Source organism: Sciurus vulgaris (genome assembly GCF_902686455.1).
Source record: "Sciurus vulgaris genome assembly, chromosome: 9".
Taxonomy (NCBI): Eukaryota; Metazoa; Chordata; class Mammalia; order Rodentia; family Sciuridae; genus Sciurus; species Sciurus vulgaris.
The window spans coordinates 143,282,440-143,306,514 of record NC_136469.1 but is presented as its reverse complement, the minus strand read 5'-3'; the positions used below and the strand labels follow the sequence as shown (position 1 = coordinate 143,306,514).

General features: G+C 55.4%; 1 protein-coding gene across 4 annotated transcripts; it reads right to left on the bottom strand.

Moving 5' to 3' along the window:
• Window positions 1-372: 372 nt before the first annotated feature.
• Window positions 373-21,326, bottom strand: TRMT44 (tRNA methyltransferase 44 homolog). Of its 4 annotated transcripts, none has more exons than XM_079154437.1 (11): window positions 20,741-21,326; window positions 18,293-18,407; window positions 15,703-15,922; window positions 14,430-14,498; window positions 13,120-13,227; window positions 12,564-12,635; window positions 9,581-9,687; window positions 8,404-8,587; window positions 6,996-7,386; window positions 4,849-4,965; window positions 373-1,146 (listed from the first exon to the last, which is right to left on the bottom strand). In XM_079154437.1, exons 1-11 carry the CDS (start codon window positions 21,309-21,311, stop codon window positions 917-919), a joined length of 2,184 nt encoding a protein of 727 aa, XP_079010563.1. In that variant the 5' UTR covers window positions 21,312-21,326; the 3' UTR covers window positions 373-916. The 4 variants fall into 4 exon arrangements, with proteins under 4 accessions (XP_079010563.1, XP_079010565.1, XP_079010564.1 ...); XM_079154439.1 differs by having other exon boundaries at window positions 15,703-15,893; window positions 20,741-20,878; XM_079154438.1 differs by lacking the exon at window positions 20,741-21,326 and having other exon boundaries at window positions 18,293-20,613.
• Between the last annotated feature and the right edge of the window lie 2,749 nt (window positions 21,327-24,075).

Genomic DNA, 24,075 nt, shown 5'->3' with positions numbered 1-24,075 from the left:
CTGGTCCCAGCTCCAGCAGCTGTGAGACTGGACGTGGTTCTTGCCTTGGGATTGCTCCCAGGGCCCGGGTCACAGACACGTCACCTACACAGGCCTGAGTCATCCCTGGCACGGGAGCAGTTCCACTGCAGCCTGAGAGCCCACCAGCTTCCTCCAGGGCACTGCAGGGCCGTGGGGGACACGCCTGGCACACAGTCCTGAGATCCAGCCTCCTGGAATGCGCTGGCAGCACCCAGGGCAAGCTTCGCAGGGAGCCACACCACTGTTAGACTAAAGGCAACATGCCTCACGCGAGGGTCCCCAGAACACGCCTGTGGGAAGGCAAGGGGCCCGTTGTGTGACGAGGGTTAATGCACACTGCGGACACAAGTGTAAAGGAGAACACAGGCTACGCTCCTGGAAGGAATCAAAAGAATGTCAGAACACCTGGGGACAGGCCCGGGGAGGACAGGAGGAGGCAATTACGTTCTGACCCTTGCACAGGAACCACTTTTGATCTCATGGCCACCCAGCGGGGCCCAGGGAAGGGCTGTGGCACGGCTGTGCTCTGGGAACACCAGGGCTCATGCCTTTTCAAAGCAGAAGGTGACAGCCCAGCAGTACATCTGCGGTGTGATGAGCTGGCCTGGGCCGCCCGCTGCCCCTTGGGGAAGCCTGTGCTTGTGCAGAGGCTGGCATGGCAGCCCCCTGGTCAGCAGTTGCCCAAGAAGGGTCTGAGTGGACTCCCCAGTTGGCCCTCAAGGAGACGTGCTGAGAACCTGCCACTGGACGTGGCAAGGCTGGGTGTGGGTGGGCCCACGGGCGACCTGAGTCAGCCAGCTCCGCTGGCTTCTGTGGGAGTGGCTGACTACCACGGCATCGGCAGGAAGGCAGGAAGGCAGGAAGGCAGGAAGAGGGCCGGCACAGTGCAGGGCCGTCAGGGGGCCTGCCTGTTCTTCTTGGAGGCCCGGGGTGGTCTCAGCTCCCCAGGCCCGTGGGCAAATGGGCAGCAGTCAGAGGGCAGCACGCAGCCATCAGGGTGGTGGGTGAAGAACCAGCAGATGCGAGTCTTGAAGGCCTCAGAGGACCGGCTCCGCTTGTCGTCAGGCCGCCTCTCCCTCTGCAGCTCTCGTCTCCAGTCTCGGATGTGAACTCGTCCGTTCAGCACTGAAGGCATGGAACACAGACAAGCCCTCTCACTCATGGGGGTCTGTCGCAAGTCCACCGAGGGGTGGCACTGCTACAGGGATGCAGGGATGTGCACCAAGATTCTCCTGGGAGGTGGTGCCCTGTGGTGGGACCTGGGTGCACAGTGGGTTATCAAGCAGGAGAGGCAGGAAGGCCTGGTGAGCAGAGGAGAGGTGAGGGCAGGGTGCACCCCTGGGACTGCTCCAGAACCAGCCAGTGAGGAAGGGGCACGATGGGCCCTGCAGAGCATCGGGGAAGGCACCTCCCGCCACCCCCTCCAGCGGGCGCTGCAGACCGGGTCCCTGAGGGGAAACGCTAGGAGGCATCTGTGCTGGGGCTGGCCTTCGAGGACACGTCAGCATCACCAACCGAAACAGGGGAGGCGGGAGGTAAAGGTCCCCTCTGGGCAGCCTGAGTCGGACTGTGGGCAAGCCCCTCCAGATGCCCATGGTGGTGATGGGGGTGCACAGCCTGAGCACCTAGAGGTGAGGGCAGCTGACCCTCCCAAGCACACTGATGCAGACGCCTGCCTAGAGACACCAGGCCTGCAGCAGAGGGACCCAGGACAGCCAAAGCTGCCCTCAGAGTGCAGGGGTGGGGTGGGGGCATGGGGGCGTGGCCAGGGAGGGCAGCTGCAGGCCACTAGAGTCTGCTTGTAGGCCGATGGGCAAGCAGGGCTGCAGACTAGGCCACCCAGGTCAGGCTGAGGCTTCCCCTGGGCTTCTGCTTGGCCGCTTCATTTCAAGAAGCCACCAGCTCCACATGATTGCAGCCAAAGCAACCAACCCTTTCTGGTTTTCTTTCTTTTTTGTTTGTTTGTTTGTTTTTGTGGTGCTGAGGACTGAACCCAGGGCCTTGTGGTTGCAAGGCAAGCACTTTACCAACTGAACTATATCCCCAGCCCCCCTTTCTGGCTTTCACCGGAAATTGCCTGCCCAGACAGGAAAGCTGACAGGAATGGGGTTCCTCCTGATCAAGTCTGGCCACCCACGTCCAGAACCTGAAAGTGAGGTATGTGGCCCCCACCTGCCTCCACAGCTGAGCCCCATGCTCTGCAGGGCCAGCCCACCTGTCTGCCCTCAAGGGACACTCAGTAAACATTCTCCACTGAAACCAGGGAAAGGAGGTCACCAGAGGCACCTTGCTGCACTGAGGGGCAGAAAGGAGTCTCGTCAGGATGCTCAACCTTCAGACCGAGCAGCCCTCAGGTCAGGGCAGCTCCAGGACGCTGCACAGTGCAGCCACTGGGGACCCCTGAAGTGGCTTGGGAGGAGCCCTGCAGAAGCAGCTACCAGACCCCTAGGGGGCCCACGACAATGAGCAGACTCTGGTCTGGATGGAGGCCACCTACCTAGGCTGGCCTGGGCACCGCCCCCAGGCAGGCTCCTCCCAGTGGGCCCTCCCAGGGCAGTGCTGTGAACTGAGACCCACTTTACTGGGTTATGGCGTGATCCCTGCAGTCAGGGAAATACAGAGCCAGCCAGGACGCCCAAGGCCCGGCAGTGGGCATCAATGACAGAGGGGCCCCAGAGGGGGAGATGACGGCCAGTACCACTGATGCTCCTGGTCTACACCCCACGACAGCACAGCTTGCTGCCAGCCCCTTCTGACACCTGAGCGCCCACCTGGGGCAGACGAGTGCCAGGCACCAGCAGGGCGGCCCTCCAGGGGCACATGCTCCAGCCGGGTCCCAAGTCAGACCACCAACAGTGCTCCTCCTGCAGAAATGTGGTCCTGATTTAAAACAGAACCGCAGCACAAAATCCGCTCTGCCCCGCCGCGCACCCTGGGAAGATGCCCTCCTCCCTCCAGGGCGTCCTTGGCTGAAGGCAGCCCTGGAGCTGCTGCCCTCCTCCCTGCTTGCAGCGCGGGAAGAAAGGGAGCCCAGGCCATGTGCAGAAGCACCAGCACCAGGGTCCTCACCAGCTGGGAGCCCTTGGGCAAGTTCCCGTCCCCCGAACTGTGCCCACCACTAGAGATGGGGAAGGCCGGCGGCACCGGGGACAGGTCGGATGGCACCAACTGCGTGTGCTCCACACGGGCCCTGGCAGCCTGGGGGAGCTGGATGCGTGTTGGCCACGCTGCAGCCCCAGCATGACATGGGCACACGGTGGGGCTGGCGTTAGCTGACCTGAGTCACGAGAAAAAGTGTGCCCTTCTGCTCTCACAGCCTTTCTCGAGAGCAGCCAACAGAGGTCTGAAAAAACAAAATCTCCGAGAGATAAGACCCAGCTTCAGCACATATTTTTTGCATGACTAGAAAAGAATGTTTACTTGGCGCTCAATCCCCAAGCCGCCTACTCAGAAGTGATTCCAAAAATAATCTTGCCCCCAACGTGAACTGCACAGAAAAGCAACTTTATAATGTTTATACCGGAAAGAAGATACTCCTTTAGAAAGTCAAAGAAAACCATGTGCAGGAAAAGAAAGCAGGCCTCCGGCTCAGGCAAGGCTGCAGCTTCGGGAAGGGAGAGCGCTCCAGGCACGGCTGCCCCGCTGCCCCGTGCCGGGCCACGGAAGGCAGTGTGTGTGTGAGCAGGTCTGGCCCACTCACACGTGGGCAGTGTGCACGCCCAGGCTCCAGGCAAACTCGGGGCAGTGCACACCGCTCTCACACAGGCAGGTGTGCACAGTGCTCCTGCACAATCACAGGCAGTGTACACTGGGTTCTCAGGTGTGCGCACGCACGCACAGTCGGGGACAGGGAGGAGGAGCTGGTGGCACGCCCTCCTCAGGTCTAAGGTCTGCTGGCTGAGGTACCAGCCACGTGTCCCTGCAAGGCCTTCCCCACCACCCGACCTGAGCTGCTCTGACCCCCTGTCCCAAATCTCGGGCTGTGCACAGAACAGCAAGATGGGGGCACTCGCCTGCCAGGCCTCCAGGAGGGCACTGCGTGGAAACGGTACCAAGCGAAGGAGCTGCTTCCTAGCATTAACCACTTAACAGCGCGGTGCATACGCAGCTGGTGACCTCCTCCTGTGACTAGCAGGCAGCCAGGCCCCGGGAAGACTAAACTCAGCGCTGCACAGGCCCCTCGCAGCAACGAGTGACCGCTGAGGCCTGGGCCAGGCCCCTCCTCCCTCTGTCACGAGGGCATCCTCTGTGCCAGTCCGTGGCCCGTCCTTCTCGGGTCACAGCAGCTGCAGCCCACCGGCCCCACCCCACTATCCCCTCTGCCCCCAGTACTCACCCCTGCCCTCCCACCCCGACGCCGTTCTCCTTCCAGCCCAGCTCAGGTGCCGCCTGCCAATCAGGCCCCCTGCCGGCCAGTGGGGCCCTGGTCCATCTCCCTGCATGCTGCGACATCGCAGAGATCTGTGCTCTGGGTGCTTCCGATGTGCAGGTGGCCAGAGACGAGCAGACAGTAAGCAGCCCGCGGCTGTGGCAGGGGGCACGAGATACAGACAGCACGCTTTCCTGAGGGCTGCTGCTCTGCCTGAGGAGAGGCCTGAGCACATCCTGGAGAGAGGAGGTCCCAGGGGGGCAGCCCAGCAGGACTAGAGGTGAGAGCATCCAAGGGGTAGGAGGCTGCTGAGGGGCCCAGTGGGCACAGGGAATTCACATGCCCAGGTCCTCAGAAAGTGCTCGCTCCCTGAGACGATGCAGTTACTGAGCTGAAGAACAGGGAAGCCAAGACCTGCTTGAAGGACCCGCAGCCTGGGTGCTCCCGCCAGCCCTCACCTTCGAACACCTGGTGGCTGTTCCTGAGCAGCGTCTGCAGGCCTCCACACTCGCGCTTCAGCCTCTGCAGCGTCTCCCTGTCCAGCTCCTTGGCCACTTCCGTCAATGACAGGCTCTCTGTAGAGAAGTAGGGTTTCCCCAACAACGGGACGTTACAAAACTGCACCCAGGCAGCCGCCACTGGGTCCTGGTTCAATTCCCTCCTGCAGATTCAAATTCCTCAGAGCCCAGCAGGCGGCCCGTATGCTGGTTCAATGGGATCCACACCTCACAACAGGAACTGTGGGCTCAGGGGTACTGCCACCCGAGCTGCACAGACAGCACGATGCTGTGCAGGACCAGGATCCTACTGTCCTGTGTAGGCTGAGCACTGAGTGACACTGCCAGTCTGGTGGTGGCTGGGTCCCTCCTCCCTGGTGCCCCACAAACAGAATGGTCAGGGAGGCAGGGCAAGGGGCACGGCCTGCTGCCCAAGTCTTCCTTGGCTGCTCCAGCCAGAGTTGCCAGCCAGGCCCTGGAGGCAAGGGCTCTAGGTGGGCCAGCTGTAGCATGGACAGCAGGGGTGTGAGGCAGGAAGCAGCACCGCAGACAGGAACGGCAAGGACCAAAAGAGCTGGCAGCCACCTGCGGGCCGAGAGACCCAGGGTGCACCCATTCCCGGGGGGAGCAACTTCTCACACCCAGGAGGCACCTGAGGCCTCCTGCTAGCCTTGGGCCTGCAAACACTGATCTGGGCTGACAGCACCTGGCCTCCAAGGTTTCCGTAGCAGGCAGGACCTGGGCCCACCACAAGTTGGCTCTAAGTCTGGCGCGGTTTCTCTTTGTTCACCAGAACCTCCCAGGCTCATGTCTCTTCTGGGGTTTGTAAAGGTTGCCCTGCACCAGGACTCTCCACTGCTCACTGCACTCAGAACCTTCAGACCCACCCCAGACCCACTCCCGCCCTGTGCTTGGCTGCCCTGCCTGCTTCACCCTGTCTGTGCCCACTCAGTGAACCACCCAAGGCACTGGAACCTGGAGGCTGGTCGGAAGTTATGCTGCCAAATCAGCCACTTGACCAGAACCACTCTGGCTCTTGGGGCCCTGCAGAGCTCTGCTGACTAGGCTGTCCTGTTTGGACACTTTCTGGAGGGGAACAAGATGTGGTCCTGCTGTATCACATGCAGCAGAGGACAGCAGGTGAGAGGGCCCTTGGCCAAGGAAGGAGCCACTGCCCCCACATGGGCAGGAGCCAGCTCCGCACTGTGCAGGGAAAGGGTGTCCTGGAAAGGATTCCTCGCTCTCCTCCAGCTTCCCAAGACTCAGAGAAGCAGGTCTGAGGCTCCAACCCCAGCAGACAGCCCCACACTGCCCCCTGGTGGGCAGCCAGTATCCCTGCAGGGAAAACCAGCTCCTTAAGCAGGAGAATCAACTTTATAAAAAGAACAAAAGCGGGGTGCTCTGTCACGCCCCAGTAATCCCAGCAATCTAGGAGGTGAGGCTGGATGACTTCAAGATCAAGGTCGGCCTGGACAACTCAGGAAGGCCAGAAAGAACTTAGCAAGGTCCCATCTCAATATAAAAAATAAAAAGGGGTGGGATGTAACTCAGTGGTTAAGCACCCCTGGTTCAATCCCTGGTACCATAAAAATAAAAATAAAACAATAAGTAAATATAACAGCAGCTCATACTTTGGCCCCTGTCTCTCTCAAATGCCACTAGTCTCAGACAATGAAACAATCAGATGCAATTACTTTGATCAGAATGGATTCTTGTTATCTTGAGAATTTTTAAGGAGAATTTCAAATCTTACATATTTCTAAATTCTAGCTGGATATTCAAGGGAACAGTGCAACTTTCTGGCATTCGGTACCCTGCTTTCTGGTTGCATCATTTCTATGGCTGAGAGTGAGCAGCCCTGGCCTCTGAACCTGCACGAAGCCCAGGTTAAGTAGAGCTCAAGGCTACTACCCACTAGCGTCAGCCTTCCTCCCCAGAAGCATGCCAAGTCCCGTGTGTTAACAGGACCTATGAGGAAGACTCCGAAGAGTGAGCCTACTACAGTCATCCACCACCAACCACCTTCTCGAGTGCACTGAACGACGAGGACCCACAGTGCGTGCTGGTGACGGCGGGAGTGCAGCAGCCCTGGGGTGTGGAAGGCCTACCTCCTCCATTCCAGGTCCTCAGGATCCCCTCCTGGGAACTTCCCGCATTTAACCTCTTTCCACCTAACAACAAATTTGCCACTTGCAAAACCACTTGGTCAATAAAATCTCGAGGAAGAGAAGCGCAGTTCCTCACAGGCTCGGCCTTCTCCCTGGGGTGGAACCCAGGCAGCCAGAGTCCTGTGGCCGGGGCCCCGGCTCCACAGGCAGCTCTGCGGGCGTCTTGGTGGCCTGCACCGTCAGCAGCAACCTGGGGTGCAGAAGGGGAAGGCCCCCCTTCAGGCAGGCTCGAGGGGCAGCCCTGCCTACTGCGAATGTACTGAGTCCTCTGCTCATCCCTCCACACTTCTCCAGTGGCGGGGTATGTTCTGGATTTTCCAATGAGACAGACCTGCATTTAAGAGAACAGGGTAAGCATTTTAGCAGGGTCACATACTCCAACACCTCTCTACCTACAGAATTTCCTTATTCTGGAGTACAAACCACATAAAAATTTTAGGCATCTGTCATGAAAAGAATCCTTTTATGAAAATTTTTTTGGTGGTGCCGGGGACTGGACCCAGGCCTCTTGCACATCAGGCAAGCACTCTACCATGGAGATACACCGCCAGCACAAAAGTCCTTATTTTAAAAATTAACAATAATATACATGACCTAAAAACTAACAATAAAAGCCCATAAAAATCTCATGGCTCAGAGCTTCAGAGGTACGCGAAGGCCTGCAGAGTGGGGCGCACATTCAGAGCTTCGCAGCACGCCCTGCTCCAGACACAGCACTCGGACCCACCCTTGGCAGACGACCACACCTGCCCCGTGAGCAGAAGCGCGTCCACTCAGAGTGCTCAAGGGCACTGCGATGTCGACCCGCTGCAGCAAGGACACACAGGCTGCGAGTGCTCGGTGCCACCCAGCACAACAGCTTCCTTCCTCCTGGGAGTCTGAGCGAGGCTGGAGCCAGGATGGTGGCTGTGCAGCGCCTCAGTCCGAACGTTATCCCCAGGCACTAAAGCCAGAGGCCGGTCGCAGCTACGCCAGAGCCTCCCCGTTAGCCCGGCTGCCCTGCAGTGGGACCGCACACGGCACACGTCCAGCTCCAAGGACACCCAGGCAGAGATGGAGCCAGACTCCTCGTCTCTTGTGACAGGTGACAGAACAGCAGATGCAAAAAGCTAAACCGTGGGGCCTCTGCCTTGCCAAGTGACCCAAACCCAAGCAGGTTCCAAGAATCAACCCATCTCAAAAGTCAAGGACCTGCCCACAGAGGACAGTGGACAGCAGCACGCAGACGCTGAAGACAAGACCTGAGGCCGTCTCCAGAGCAGCTCTGAGCGCCACGGCAAGGACCCTGTGCCCGCCCCCGCTTCCCACGCAGACACGGCACACCGCCCAGGGCAAGAGCCACACCTACTCTCTTGGTGGACGGAATCCTGAGGCAGTCTTCCTCCACCTGGAAGCCACAGGAAAGCCCCACGTCCCGAATGAAGTCCAAGTACTCTCGGTACTGCGTCTTCCTGCTCTGCCTGCGGCAGAATTTCCCCATGAAGTCAAAGAAGCAGCAGGGCAGCACGAAGAAGCGGCAGTCATAGGAAGACCTGCAGGCGGCCCACGACAGTCTGAGCTCCAACGGGCTCAAGCTCAGCACAAAGCCTCCACGTAGCGGCCGCACAGGGGCAACACGTGGCGAGTTCGTTCAGGACAGATGGGTTTTTGGGTGGAATTGAGGATTGAACCCAGGGTGCTCTATCTCTGAGCTACAGGGCCTCACTATGTTGCCAAAGCTGGCCTTGAACTTGTGATCCGCCTGCCTGAGTCTCCCGAGCAGAGGTCACAGGTGTGTGCCACCTCACCCAGCGTGGCCAACACGTTTTCATATTAAAAAATGAATTACAGCCTTTCCCGAGTGAACCTCTAAAAACAATGCAACACAGTGTATAACTTCAATAAAATGCAAATCTAACTACCAGAGCAAAGTGTGATTTCCCACCACGGTTGTTCTTATCACTGTGCTCCAGGCTTCTGAACACGCGAGACAGCATTCGGAGTCCTCGGCTAGGAGAGGAAACTCAGGAAGACCCCGCAGACGAGGCCCAGCCCTACCTGGGAACAGTGTCCTTCCAGCCAGTTCAGAAGACCCTCAACGAAGCCTCTAGGAGTGGCAGCCCACCCCAGGGAGCCCCAGCACCCACCTCTGATAGACTCAGACCCCATGGAAGACATCGTGGCCGCAAAGGTCACCTGCTGACAGAGTGCCTTTGTTATCGGAGAAAAGCTTACAGAAAAACCCGCTCTGCACGCTGGGCATAAGGCGTGAGTAATAGCGTTCTGATCTCCGCCGGCCTTAGAGACAGACAATGAACCCCATGGGTTATTCTGTGGATTTTAATTTTTTTGAAAGTAAAAGAGGTGGAACTTATTTTAAACTTAAACATATGCATATACACAAGTACACACACACACCATCATGTCAACCAGCTGCATGTCCTATGCTCAGCAGGCACACGCAGCTCATGGCCACCACCCTGGACAGAGTGCTTAGAGGACAGAACATCCTGGCCACTCAGCAGGACGACTTCTGCCTGACTCACCTGGCCGCGATGACAGGAATCCAGGGTGTGAGCTCATCTGAATGGTTACCAATCAGCCAGTCGACACCAGGGAAGAGGGTCTCCTCGCCCGGGGTGATCGCGTCTTCCTTAAAGACCAGCACAAGAAAGGACAAATGGTAAGTCAGCACGGAGCCGCCAAGGCAGCAGGACAGAGGCTCTGGAGCCACACGCCACAGCTCACCTGTGGCATGACCTTCTTTGGCCCCCTCTGCACCTCAGTCACCAGGAGCAAGGTGGTGATGACCCTGCCCCGTGTCAGCCCTTAAGGGCACCAACCACTGGCAACTATTGGGGTCATTCCTGGAGACATGACTAGCACTGATCTCCTGAGTACTAATGTCCTGATAATTTCAGAACATACTTTTTATATGAACCCAAGAAGCAGCTACAGGAGAGATGGGACACAAGAACAGTCTCCCTCTGGCAGAATAAAAGGGAAGAAAGGGCCCGAGGTGGGCCAGGGAGAAGAGCCAGGCCCGAGGCTGAGGCATAGCGCCAGTGCGACACAACCCACAGCCCCCCATGGGAGGGAGCCCAGCACAGCGCAACCCAAGCAAGACGAGTTACCAGGTCACACCACAGTCCTGCTGCACAAGTGTCTCCTGGCAACCCTCAGACAGCAGGCAAGCCCCTCTGTCCAGGCACCCAGCCGACCCTGCGTGCTCTCCTTTCTGACGCTGGCAGCCGGTCTCCAGAACCTCCACCCCGTGGTGGGAGAAGACGGGCTAGCTGCCCACCAGGATGGCCTTTCTTCTGTGGGTGCAGAATGATCCCCAGGAAGGCGCAGAAGTGTCCCCAAATCAGAGCACGTGGGAAAGCATCCAAACATTCACCACGCAAGGCCGCTCCTCACAACACATCCACACGAGAAAGGCCGTTTGTAGACAAGAAGTATACAAAAGGAGAGCTGAAATCCTCCGGCCTTTCTGGTTCTTAAATGAGCACATGTGTTTCTATTCACACAGATTGAAGAGTGAAAGTACTATTGCTCGACCAGTAAGTGCACAACCTGCAAGCAGGTAAAATGAGCCTTTGGAGATATTCTTTTCCTGCCACCCAAACTAGGTCTGACTCTGCCCACCTGGCTCTTTCAATGGCTTGAATTAATAGAGACCTCATTAAACCTGTAACTGACACAGCCACACTGCAGCATCTGGCCTCAGCACCCTGGAATCTTGCCCGATGCTTTCCGAAAAGCCTTCACTGGCATTTTGAAGAGCAAATTGCAACATTCCTATTTCATACATAGCTTCACAAAACTAAGATAGTTTGCAAACATCACAACACTGTTACACACGGGTGTCCTTTCTTGCTTAAATCCAAGGAGGTTCCTAAAGGAAAAGATGAGGTATGACACGCTTGACCTTTGAACTTCTAGAGTGCCCACTTTACAGAAATCAATCATTCAACCACGCAGGGAGATGAACTTTTCCAGGAAATACAGAAACACTGTACTTGTGAACACCTCCACTCTCCTGGGACCCTGGTCCTCAGGACGGAAAGCATGACTGAAACTCAGTGGGCTCCTTCCCCACCCTCCAAACACCAGAGTCAGCTGTTCCAACCCGGAGACTGAGCTTCAGGGGCAAAGACAACATGAGAACCAGAACTCTCCCGGCAGGGCTCAGGACGGACGGCTCCCCAGAAGAGCCAGAGGCACGCTGCTAGGAACTGCCAATGGATGACGAGAACCTTCTACCCACTTTCCAAGGGCACCCAACACCAGTCAGCCTTCCCTTGGGTCACGGCTGCTTGAACTCTTACCCAAAGGACATGGGAATTTAAAATTGGCTGTCGCTCTTTTTTTATTGCCGCCGTTACTGGGGATTGAACCTGGGGTGCTTTACCACTGAGCACAACCCCAATCCTTTCTATTTACTTTTATTAGCTAAGTGCTAGGGACCTAAGTTGCTGAGGCTGGCTGGAAGTCCCATCTATCCTCCGAGTTCCCAGGCGTAAGTTACTGGCATGGCCACCACATCCAGCTCACCCAGCTGCATTCTTCCACTTTGATCATCAACCTCACCCCAAGTCAGGGGCCAGTTTTGCTAGGTGTGTAAAAACCAGCGTCTGCACACACATCCACAGAGCCTCCCCAGTACACTGGCCAGCTGACCAAAGGTCTTCAAGCCTAAGGTTTTACACGTATTTTTTAACTTACTGTGATATGTGAATGTATAAGCAATTACAAACCTCTCTAGAACAAGGAAAGAATAAATCTAGAATAAAACCTAGCAGACACAGAGCGGCTACAGCAAGCTCCTCCCTCCAACGCTTTGACCTTTCTGGAAATATCATTCTCAGCTTTAAAAGGCAACAGAAAACATAAAAAGTGTCCTGAAGACTTCCCTTTCTAGGCATGGGAGAAGTGATACCTGCTGCTTGTTTCAATGTGGTGTGGGTCATGCTGGGGTTGGGGGTGGAGGAAGGGGCTCAGCTGGCTGGTGAGCACAGGGGGCTCACACTTCTCCTCTCCACTCTCCAAGGAATGGAACGTCAAATCGACATTCTGTCCTCCAGCAGATGCGACTCTTAACTGTCACATCCATGCCTTTAACTCCATGGACAAAGGCCTGCTGGCAATTCAGCGGCTGAGTGGCAGACCCCACAGGATCCCGGAGGGCTGGACGCTCACTACACACTGAATGCCTGAGCAGCAGCCTGTGGCAGTCTTGTAGCACCTGAGAATAGGAGGCCCGTCCTCCTCCCCAGGCGGCCTGGGAACACCACACGAGACACACGCTGCACACGGCAGGCCCAGGCTTAGAAAGGAAGAAGGACAGGACACTTGAGATCCCGCAGCCTCTGGTCATGTTGAAGAGTGGATGCTGAGCTCTAGCCAGAAGAGCTGCCTCTTCCTGGGCCTGCTGCATGCAGCATGCATCTTCTGTGGGGTGTTCCCATCTCACACCAGATGCCGCTAGGATGAGCCCAAGGTCAAGTGCATGGGCAAAGTCAGTACCTGTAATTGAGTTTGGGGTCCATACAAGTCCCAGATTTTCCTTCTTCGGACATCAATCCCTCTGCCTGGATGCTGAAATAGTTTTAGAAACCAAAGATTACTCTAATACATCACAACAAATCAGCCACAAGGATGCAAGGTCTGCAGGAAGCACAGCACCTGCAGGGCAGTTGAGGGACCACAGTGGCTTTGGTCCAGGAATGCCACCACGTCAGCACCCCGGAGAGGAGAGAATGCGAGCCCACACAGCCCCTGGCCAAGGCTGTACTCTGGCACTCTGCTCTACCTGCAGCCCGGCCACGCTCTTGGCTCTCCCAGGGCAACCTGTTCACTCCCAAACTGGGGTGGAGGAGATGCAGACACCTCCCAGTTCCCAGTCCCACAAGCACCCTGCTCACAGCGATCACCACTACAAACTCAGTCTCACCAAACACTTGAAAAGCCCTTTTAACAGCCAGGCCAACGCTAAGTCCAGACAGCAGCAACAGAAAAAGATGTCATGAGCCCTGTGCCTGACCTGCAGAGACTCTAGCAAAAGTCACAGAGCCACACTTACCCCCTCGCTGCAAAGGATGTGAACCAGGAGGCCATTTCCACACCCCAAATCCACGAAGGACTGCTTAGCGGTCATTCCCCTCTCGGCCCTTTCCTCTTCCCACAGGATCTAAGGAAACAGAAGAAAGAAAACAAAGCTAGCTTGTAGTTCACTCTGTTCAAGAATAATCCAGACACAAATCCCTGCTGGGGCTGAGCACCATGGCCATACCTGTGATCCAGCCACTTGAGAGGCTGAGGCAGGAGGATGTCAAGTTTGAGGCCAATATGGGCAACTCAGTGAGATCCTCTTACAGAATAAAAAATGAAAAGACCTGGGACGTCACTCAATGGTACAGCACCCCTGGGTTCAATCCCCGGTACCACAAAACAATCAAAAAACCCAAATCCCACCTGTGACTACAAACTGCACTCCCTGAATCAAGGCTTCACTTGAAGCCTGGGGCCTCTAGCAAATGACACACAGGTGAGCCCACTGCTGTGCCTGAGGCTGCAAAGGCTTCAAATCTTTCTCTGTCCAGCAGGAGTCAAGTTCAGGGCGGGGCTACAGCTCAGCGGCAGAGCACGTGCTCACCACACACAAGGCCCTGGTTCAATCCCGGGGCGGGGGTGTAAAAAAAAGGCCCACATTTAGGTGTTCATCTCTAATACGAGCTTTATAGAGCAGTGGTAAAAAGTTTCTTTACACTTTCTTGTCAAGTTTTGTATACTTTGATAATCAGAAACCTTGCTACTTCTAAACTAAGAGAAAAGTTGAAAGGAAACTAAAAATGATCTAAACATTGGACAGATACGAAAATTCAAGCTAGCTGGGTGAGGTGGTGCACGCCCGTAATCCCAGCTGCTCTGGAGGCTGAGGCAGGAGGATCCTGAGTTCAAAGACAGCCTTAGCACTTAGCAAGACACTGTCTCTAAATAAAACATAAAAAAGGGCTGGGGATGTGGCTCAGTGGTTATATGCTTTTGGGTTCAATTTCTGCTACAAAAAAAAAAAAAAAATACAAAAAGAAAAGAAAATGAAAACCACTAAGTTAAATGGCATGCCCAAATTCAGCTGGCTAGCCAGCTAGCTGAGGAAAGACCCAGGGACAGGTGCCAAGGCCCAGAGGCGGAGGCAGGTGTGTGGATCAGTGCGTAGCGCCAGCCCGCACCCCGCAGTCCGCCTCAGAGCTGGTCTGCTTCTTACTAACACAAAAGCACCACTCAAAGCAAAACCGTCACACGTGACAAGCCTGGCAAGCAGTCTATGGCCACCACAACGTAGTTACAGATGTGGGGACTGTCCCGCCCTCCTGTGGCAGACATTCTTACCAGCAGGTACGCAGCTATAGCCACGTCTTCATACACAAACTTTTCAGGATCAGTTACTTCAGGCCACACCTAAAAAATGTCCAAGAGCATGTGAAAATGGCTGTCCAGCTCCCAGCACTTCCCAGTAAGGCACCCTCAGAGGGCGCGAGTCAAACCGATCGGGTCACGCCAAGAAATACATGAACCAGCTCCAAGGGGCAACTTCCCCGACCGCCTCACATCCAGACACAATTCCCACACTAAGTGTGTGTAACAGGAAGCGTCTGGTGCAACGTGATCAAGAGCAAGACGGGCGATGCAGAAATGTACAAAAGCTGTGTAGGTGAAGCAACCGGACCTCAGAGGGAAATGCCCACCTACACGATCGGTTTATCTGGATAAAAACAACGAAAAACAAGGTGGTGTGGGAGGAAGCCAGGGGGTGGAGAGCAAGGCCCCGCCCGTCTCAGTAGCAGCAGTGTCCCTGCAGAGCGGGGATGGAGCCTGGGCCCCAAGGCACACACAGGCAGACCACCGAGGTGCCCTGGACGGGGCAAAACAGGCGCCGGGCAAGGGCACAGCGTCACTGCCGAGGTCAGCAAGGTGCGTGTGGAATCTGGCCTGAGAGGAATCCCAAAGGCCAGTGCTCGCCACTGAGATTCCACTTCTAGTCACAGTACATGACACCCCTCTGGGCAGCCAGCTCACATGAACAACCTTAAAAGCTATAAAAATATGAGAAGCGCCTTCCTGCACATACTGAGTAGGGGGCAGGAGGGCGGGGTCACAGCCAGGCTCTGCAAGGGAATGCACCCAGCTCCAGGCAGACCCTCGAGACCCACACCTAGTGTGATGAACCGTCATGGCCCAGGGCTCCTGAGTGCCTTGTCAACAGCGATGGCAGGACTGAGGGAACCATGACATGCTGGTTTTTCTGGGAATATGTTCTCACATACTTCAGCTTTTCATGTTTCCTTAAAATATCTTCAAATTCACCCTAAAGAATTCTGGTAATTAAGTAATGAACTCAATGTTCAATCATTTTTCAATTAAAATTCCCTTCTGATCTCTTGAAAAAATAATGCAGAAAAAAGAGCAAGCCCCTGGGTCACACATCTGCCTGGCGGCGGGGCACCGTGAGGCAGGGGCACAGCTGGCAGCCACACACTGGGGGTCACATCTGGACTTGGGGTCTGCAGCTGGACAGATCCAGAAGGACCACCGGAACTGTCTACTGCAGGGTCTGGTCACATCACCTTGTCTATAGGGGCTCACAGATGGTCCACAGAATTACCTTCACCATTTCCTTGTACTTCTCCTTAAGCTCCCGGTAAGCCTCGCTGTACCGCAGGATGGAAATGAGAGAAAGGGTGCTTTTAAATTCACTCTTCCTGTTCTCTACAGACCACCTGGCCAACCTGGCCAGCAGTTCTTTGCCAAGCCAGATGGGCTTGGGATAGATAACTCCATCTGAATGCCACCTCTCTGGACAGAAAATTAAAACAGATATGAACCTTTAAAAATAAGAAAAATATGAGTAAGCAGGGCTGGTTTTAATCCTAATTTTTGAATTATGTGTTTATTCACCAAAAGAAGAGAGCAGAAACACACATATCTATATCTACAAAACCTTTACATAAACATAAAACGAACGGAAAGTGGTCATAAAAGTTTTGGCTGCTAGAGGGGAAAAAAAAAAAATCACACATAAGCAGCAAAAAGGACTCCTCCTCCTGCAAGCTGCAAACGTCCTCTTCGGCCTCAGCCAGTGAGGGCCTCGCAGACGAGCTGCCCGCCCTCCTCCTGTGTGCAGAGTGAGCCAGCCTCCCGGGCTCCGGCCTCCTGACTTCACGGCTGTCGGATTTCCATGTGAGTACACTGGCTCCAAAATGCTAGCCAGAATGCCATCACAGAGGAAGGGACATGTGCACGGTCCTTGTGCATGTGCCTCTCACATGTCCTCTGTCAGCAGCAGGAACGAGGACACAGCTGTCCTATGTCCTGCTCCTAGCAGGCCAGATACACCGAGGCCCTCTCCACGTTTGATAAAGGAATGACAGCTCACAGTCCTCGGGGGCAGGTGGAGACAAACAGGGGCCCAGAAGATACCCCCATGCTGCAAGGCCTGCAACCTAGCAGCGCCCTACAGAACAGAGTGCTAAGTTTATGGGGCCGCTGAGAAAAAGCTACAGAAAGGGAGGTGACAGGTGGATGAGAGAGGCTGCTGACTGGCTGCCAAGTGATAAGAGAGAGCACCAGGCAGTCCAGTGACAGCCAGACCACCATGAAGTCAGCACCATGGGAGTCCCACCGGGGGACACAGTCCCAGGGTGCACAGATCCGGAGGGCCTGGGAAGGGGCCTAGACGCTCACCTTCGCCCTCTGGCTGCCGGCCGGGCTCCCTGCCAGGCTCCCCTACTGGACTGACATTGCCCAGAGGGTCTTCCCTGCTCTTCCCTGGACCTCCATGCCCTTTCCCCATGTCCCCAGAGGTCACATGGCTTTCTCCCTCATTCACTCAGGCTGCTTCTTAGAGATCCCTTCCCCTGCTGGCCTGACATGCGACCAACGGCCCGACTGCCATTTTTAACGCAGGGTCATGGAACAGAGCCACGTTTAGTGCTTTGGTTTTCTCCCCAGCACTTTCAGGCACTAGAGCACACCGTCTGTCTCCTCCGTGAGACTTGCTCACCCCACAGGCCTGGCATGGAGCACATGAGGGGCACACAGTCCTGCTACAAGGAAGCATGCTGAGAGAGCCTTCAGATACCACCTCATCTGCACTCAACGTAGAACACAGCAACCTCTGGCCTCAGAACGTGACCAGTGCCCAAAGGGATGCCAGCAGCTGCCTGGAGCTACTTCAGGAAATGCCAACACAGAAATACAGGGTACCAGCTAATCCCTGGTGGCTGTCAAAGAACAGCGACTGTGACTCCATGTGACAAGCTCACCCTCAGTGCTTACTGCAGTCAGGGGCCCTGCTGGGTGCATTCTCCATACTCTCTAGGGGACAGGTGTGACCTTAAAGTTCACCAGCAGAAGGTCCTGCATGAGTACATGCCAGGTTAATGCCAGAGGTAAGCGGCCTCCCCTGTGTTCCCAAAAGAGTACGCCAACAAGGAGGGACTTCAGGGCGGGTGTCCTCAAGGGAATCAAACACTTCTGTCAGACTCAGCCTGCAATGGACATGAGGCCCAGGCCCTCCTCAAAGGTCAGTAATCATTAGACCCACTTCAGTGGTGGGCAAGTGAGGGCCACTTGGGTAGAGTGAGAGATACCAAGGCCCCTCAGTTGGGGAAACCCAGGTCTGTCTGACTCTAAACCTTGCTCTACCCTCCGCTCTCCAGGCAGCTCAAGAATGTTTCAGAAGGTACTGACCAGCTTGGCTTTCTAGAAGGCCTCAGTGGAAGAGCAGTGAGTAAGATCACCCTTCCGTTGACTTGCTCATTTAATACAATGGAAATATCACACTCTGCATGGGGCTAAATGCCATCTGGAATCAAGGGCTTGTTAAAGCCTACTTTTATAACAGGCACCTCTGAATACCCACTATGAGAGGGAGCTTCATCCACTCCTCCTGAACTCGTTGTAAAAACAACAAAGTAATAACAGGACAGGAGTTTACTTGAGCTTGGTGTCAAAACTGCGTGGTGTTGACCATCAAGGCCATGTGGGACACAGACTAGGGATTCCAGCCAGGTCATGACCCCAAGACACAGGGCCAGCCCAACAGCGAAGAGACAGGAATGCACCCTAAAGGCATCCTGCACAAGGGACAGAACCTCAGCTTTGCCAATGACCCAGACTCTTCCAGCCGTCCAGACAAGGACCTGACTGAAACCACAAAGCAAGGACACGAGAGTCGGCGGTGCGGGTCTCACCACTCTTCTTTGCTTCGACGAAGCTGAATCTGATACACATTGTCCACCGTGACCTCTAAGTTCCCATCGTCATTTTCTTCCAAAGGTAAAAAGCTTACAGTTCCATTGGGGACATCTGGAAGAAAAGAAAGAGGCAAGAATGACAGACTGCCGCTGCTTGGCGCTGTGCCTCCCCAGAGGCTGCATGGACAGTGCTGAGAGGTAGCTGCCTGCAGGCCCGAAGGTCTTCCCGACACCCAGGAGACGGTTCTGGGTCTCATCACAGCCACAGCCCAGCCTGCAAAGCACGAGGCACGTGGCCCTGCTTCTCAACAGTCGTCTGTGGAGGTGCAGAAGCCAGGAGCTGAGGGAAGGGAGCTGACATGGACTGAACACTGCTCTAGATGACCATGACCCCGGAGGCCAGTTCAGGACAGTGACTATCACTCCAGGCCTCTGGACTCAGGGCCTTGAACTGTGCAGCGTCCTCACTGTTTGCAGGGACTCTGCACTCACCTTCCCATTAAAATAGGAGAGCAGCAGACTCCAAAGTTAACCTGAAGGCATTCTACCAGTTAGTGACGAAATCTGAGCTTTGGACATACGAAGTTCTATCCCTAAAATCGTTTGCTTACCTTTAATATGCAAAATTAGCAAAATCCAAGTTAAAGATGAATGTATACCTCACTTCACAAACCAGGTATGAACAACTGCTGCCTTCCACAGCAGACCCAGTTCCCTACTACTGTGTCACCCTGGCTGGCTACCACTAGCTATGGTCCCTTAGTCACATTACTCTTGAGCCCTTTGTGAGCTCACCCAGAGCAGGGCCAAGACATATATGAAAGTTGGGAGCATCTCCACTTTCAAAAATAGCAGTTATTAAGCACTAAAGGCTGCCAGGAACTAGTCCAAGTTTTGCCTTTTAAAAGGCAAAACTTCACTTAACCTTTCCAGCAACTCTGAGAGATTTTACTACCCCATTTACAAATGCAGTAACTGAGGCACACAGACACTGTATAACCTAAGCAGGGCCACACAGTTAATAAACGGCAAAACCAGAATACAGGCCAAGCTGCCAGTACTCCACGGAGGACATAAATACTCTGATGAGCCTTCACAGCAGGGGCTGAATGTACAAGGCTGCTTATGGGGGCACCAATCACCTCCTGAAGAGAAAGGAAGGTGAGCCTGCCCGCTGCCCCAACTAGCGAGAGCCACAGAAGGCGTGTGGGCTGTCTCACTCATCTTCTCAGTCTAGTGGACAGGATATGCAAGAAGACTGCCACGACAACGTTGATAAAAGCTGGAAGAATTCTAGACCGGACTGGACTAGTAGGGTCAGAGAGGACCCTGGAGGAGGATACTGGGAAGTGTCACGAAGGCACCAAGGCAGAAAGCACTGGGAGTGTGTGTGTCGGGGTGCCCCTACAGCAACTGCCGCCTGTGGTAGGCAGAGGGTCTCTCCAGGGCGTCCACACCCACACTCAGTACTCGTGAATACACTGTTACGTGGCAAAAGGAACTTTGTAGACGTGATTAAGGCTACAGGCCTTAAGCGGGAGGGTACTCTGGGTTATGGAGGTGGGCTCAATCTAATCCCATGAGTCCTCAAAAGCAGAGAACTTTCTCCAGTTGGAGGTAGAAGAGAAGTCAGAGAAATTCCAAGCAAAAGAAGGATTCAAAACCACTACAGCCTCAGAAACATAGGGCACTGTACAAAAGAACCAGAAAGAGGCCTCTAGGAAATGACAACCAGAAAGGAAACTGGGGCCCCAGTTCTACAACCATAAAAAACAGGGTTCTGCCAACCTGAGGGACCTTGCAAGTGGGTTTTCTCCTTAAGCCTCTTGACAAGAGCCAAGCCAGCCGGCTTTAGATTTTGGCTTTGCGAGAGAAACCTAGAGCAGAGAAGCCAGCGGAGACCACCAGAAATGTTAACCACAAAACTGTGTGAAAGAATCAGTTTGTCTGGTTTTGGTCATTAAATGTGCAGTAATTTGTTACAGCAATAACAGGAAGTTCACAATGCTGAATAAAGTTTGAAGCAGGGAGTGGTTTAAGTCTGAAGCTCGTAGACAGTCAAAATAAACGTCTGGAATTTGAAAAACACTGGAGACTAGTAGATTCCCATCTATCCAATCACCACACTCTTTCACATCTATGTGTCAGCATAAATGACTTTCTGAACTTTAATTTCTCTCTTTAACTACTAAACCTGTACTTTATCATTCAAGATCCAGCCCATCCTCACCTTCTCCCGGGAGCCTCCCAGACACCAACCACCAACTACCCCAACCTCTGTAGAGGACACACGTTTCTACACCCTCCCTCAAAAACAGGCAAACACCTACAACCTCACAGGTAAACCGACAAGGAGCGGCCATGGCAGGTCCCTCCAGCGCCTTTTCAAAAGAATACTTTGTAATCTAATCACGTCCTTCCTTCCACCATCAGATACGCGCTGACCTTGCACAACCACCTCTCTCCTCGGAGCCCTAAGTGGGCACCGAGTGCTCATCTTCGGGATGACAGTTCTGAGAACCAGGTCGAGCCGGTGCGGGGCCCCGGGCTGCGAGCACGCCCCGGGGCGGGACAGGAAGGCCAGCATCTCCGGGTTGCCGTCGGCAAGGCTCTGTGAGAAATGGCCCCAGAGCGCAGCCAGAACGGCGGCGGGGACGCCGCCCTCGGCGCGTCCAGTCTTGACGGGCTGCCCAGGGTCCCCGGAGAGCAGGGGGACCTGGGCCTGTTCACGCCCGCCGCCCGCGGTGCCCGGGTCGGGTCCCAATCCCGGGCCCGGGTCTCCCTCGGAGGGGCCCGGGCCAGGTCCCCGCCGCTCCTGCTCGGGGCCGGCGCTCGGCCCGGGGCGGCGGGCCTCGGTCCGGGGCAGGGCGGCGCTCCCGCGGGCCTCCAGGCGGGCGCCGCTCAGCCGCTTGTTGGCCACCTGCGGCCTCTCCAGCCACACGGCCACCGCGGCCCAGAAGCCGTCCGGAAGCAGCGCGCCGGGGTCGCACACTCGGACCCGGCCCACCTCCGCCATGGTGCGCCGGCGCCACGAGCCCAGGCAGCGGCGCGCCGCGATGACGCGCCCGGCAGTGGCGCACCGCGGTGACGGCGGCGGCGGCGTCGGGCCGCCTCTGCTGCGCCAGCGGGTGCGTGGCCCAGGTCCTCCCTCCCGCTCCGCCAGCGCGCTGGTGCCCCGGGCGGCCTGAGCGGAGCCGGGTTCTGGGGGGCTCTGGAGGCGGCGGAGCACGCACGGCGGCCCGGAGCCGCTGATGGCAGCCCGAGTGTGTGAACGCGCAAGACCGGCGCTCCTTGCAGCTCAGTGCCCTTCGCTCTGGGAGAGTGACAGCGGCTACGCCCCAGGTCCGAGCTCAGCCCTGGTGCCGCCGAGAACTGTGCACTGTGAGCTCGCCCAGCAGTGAGCGGCACCTTGTAGCGACACCCGGAGGCCGCCTTCGGGAGTGCAGGGCCAGGGAGCGCAGCCAGAGGAGCACGGTGGAGAGGGTCTTCGCCCTGGGGAGAGCAGGGTCAGGGAGCTCAGCCAGAGGAGCACGGTGGAGAGGGTCTTCGCCCTGGGGAGAGCAGGGTCAGGGAGCGCAGCCAGAGGAGCACGGTGGAGAGGGTCTTCGCCCTGGGGAGTGCAGGGCCAGGGAGTGCAGCCAGAGGACCACAATGGAGAGGGTCATCACATGCAGCGATTAGGGAGAGCCCTTGGGACAACTTCCAAAGCAGTGTTTCCCCAAACGCACGGGGCAAGCGGGTCTTATTAAGGAGACTTATACTAACCTTTATTGAAAGGTCACAACTAGTAGAGTTGGGCTGATGCCAAACATGCTCAGTTCCAGCCCATAATTTCTTAGGCCTGGTATGTTCAAATGTGGCAGGTGGCAATTTCCCTTGGGTGGAGAACTAAGCGTTATAATGAGCAAAGTTCACAGCGTTACCCAAAAGGACTCAGATTTTGGCTGGTTTAAACCAATTCCTTGTGGTGTTCTCTGGAGGGGCTTTTCATTTTGTTTGTACTGGGAGTTGGACCCATACATTACCAGAGCTACATTCCCAGTCCTTTTTGTTTTGAGACAGGGCCTCCCGAAGTTGCTGAAGATGGCCTCCAACCTGGCAATCTTCCAGCCTCAGCCTCCTGGTGGGATTACCGGCTTGAATCACTTAGCCAGTTCGGAGAATCCTATCTGAAACAATTTGAAGGGATGTTAGCAGTTATTAAAGAGGTGACAACTTCCTCTAAGCACAAGCACCATGTCCCTAAAAGTTTCTGCCCAGCAGCTGTCACAGAGGTCAAAGACTGCCAGTGTCATCCAAGGTCACCAGCACCTGGTGTGCAGAATCTCAAGTCTCACAGGGTCTTCATTCTTTCTATACATTAGTCTCTCTTATGGTGTAAGGAATCCCACGGAAACCACGCCAGACACAGGAAATCACATAAGGGAATTTATTAAGCAAAGAGAGTGATGGCTTTAAGCCGGGGGTCAGGCAAAGGGTTGAATCTCCAGAATGGAGGACCCAGATCCCATGGTGGAGACTGATGCAGTCGAATCTGAGGCCAGAGTAGTCGACTGGTGACAAGAAGGGAGCACATAGATGGTGTCGTCACACAAACATCAATGTGGGGCCAGGCAAAAGCCGAGAAGAGTTGAGGACCTGATATCAGGGTTTTCGAGTGCGAGTGTGAGCGCAAGATGAGCCTCAACCCTGAGAATCTCCACCATAAAATCAGGAATCCACCCGGCAGATAAGACCGACTATAGGGGCCAGCCGTAACTATAAAAGTTGTGGCTGGGGTACCCCCACCCCTCAGCCGCCTCGAGAGCCCCGGACACTCGACGGTCGCTTCTCAGGTCAGCAGAGGTGTGTTTAAGCGGTCTAGAGTGGGGACCTGTCTAAGGGAACTCATCAATCTGAAGTCCAGTGTTGCATGCAAAAAACTGAGTGTCCGGGCGAATGGAAGGTGGGGCTGTGTCCGGGGGGCACTGGGGCGTCAGATGGATTTCTACTCGCTTAAGAGGCAGTGGAAGGACCCATCCCGGGTCTCGGCACCAACGTAAGGGATCCCACGAAAACCACGCCGGACACGGGAAATCACATAAGGGAGTTTATTAAGCAAACAGTGTCCCCCTGCAGGGTAAGAGAGAAAATGAGAGGAAAAGAGAAAGGAAGGGGAAAGGGCGTGGCGCTAGAGAGTGGAGAGCGAGGAGGAGAAAGAGTGAGTCGGCGGAGAGAAAGCAAGAGAAAAGATGGCAGGGGAGCCAACCTTAAGCAGTCGAAGTCCCGGGGCTAACAGGGCACCAATACCGGAGAAGGACACTTGCAAGCTGACTGATGAACCAGTAGCTAGCCAGGGTGTTCACAGACTGACAGTAGTTGGGAGGCGGGGAAATGGCTGCAGCGGAAAGGGCGGGGAGCAGCTTTGTGCATCACAGATGGGAGTTTACTGTGACCCACAGGCTCTCTGTCAGAATCAAGGAAAGGTGGAAACTAACTCGTGATTCATGAGTGAGGCGCGCAGACCAAGTGTGGAGCGAAATAAAAGATGGTTGAGTAACACAGTCTCAGACACAGCTGTTCGCTCCAGCCCACTCAGTCTTTGTTCACATAGTTGATTTTTCTGTGGTCTGTGTTAGTTTTCTGGGATTTCAGTGACAAATCACCACAAATGGAGACACGTTCTCCCACAGGTCTGAAGGCTCTGAGGTGGAACCTACTGCCCAGCTCCTGCTGCCTACAGCCGTCCTCAGCACTCCTTGGCTTGTCTCTGCTTCATTACAGCCTCTGGCTCTGAGGTC

What these genes read in the sequence shown, in the direction of transcription:
- TRMT44 (XM_079154437.1), bottom strand. Translation starts at nt 21,311, where the DNA reads ATGGCGGAGGTGGGCCGGGTCCGAGTGTGCGACCCCGGCGCGCTGCTT. An exon ending in CGTCGAAGCAAAGAAGAGTG is followed by an intron (nt 15,923 to 18,292) that starts GTGAGACCCGCA and finishes TTATTTTTAAAG; the next exon opens with GTTCATATCTGTTTTAATTT. An exon ending in ATTCCTGTCATCGCGGCCAG is followed by an intron (nt 8,588 to 9,580) that starts GTGAGTCAGGCA and finishes GGCCGCCTGCAG; the next exon opens with GTCTTCCTATGACTGCCGCT.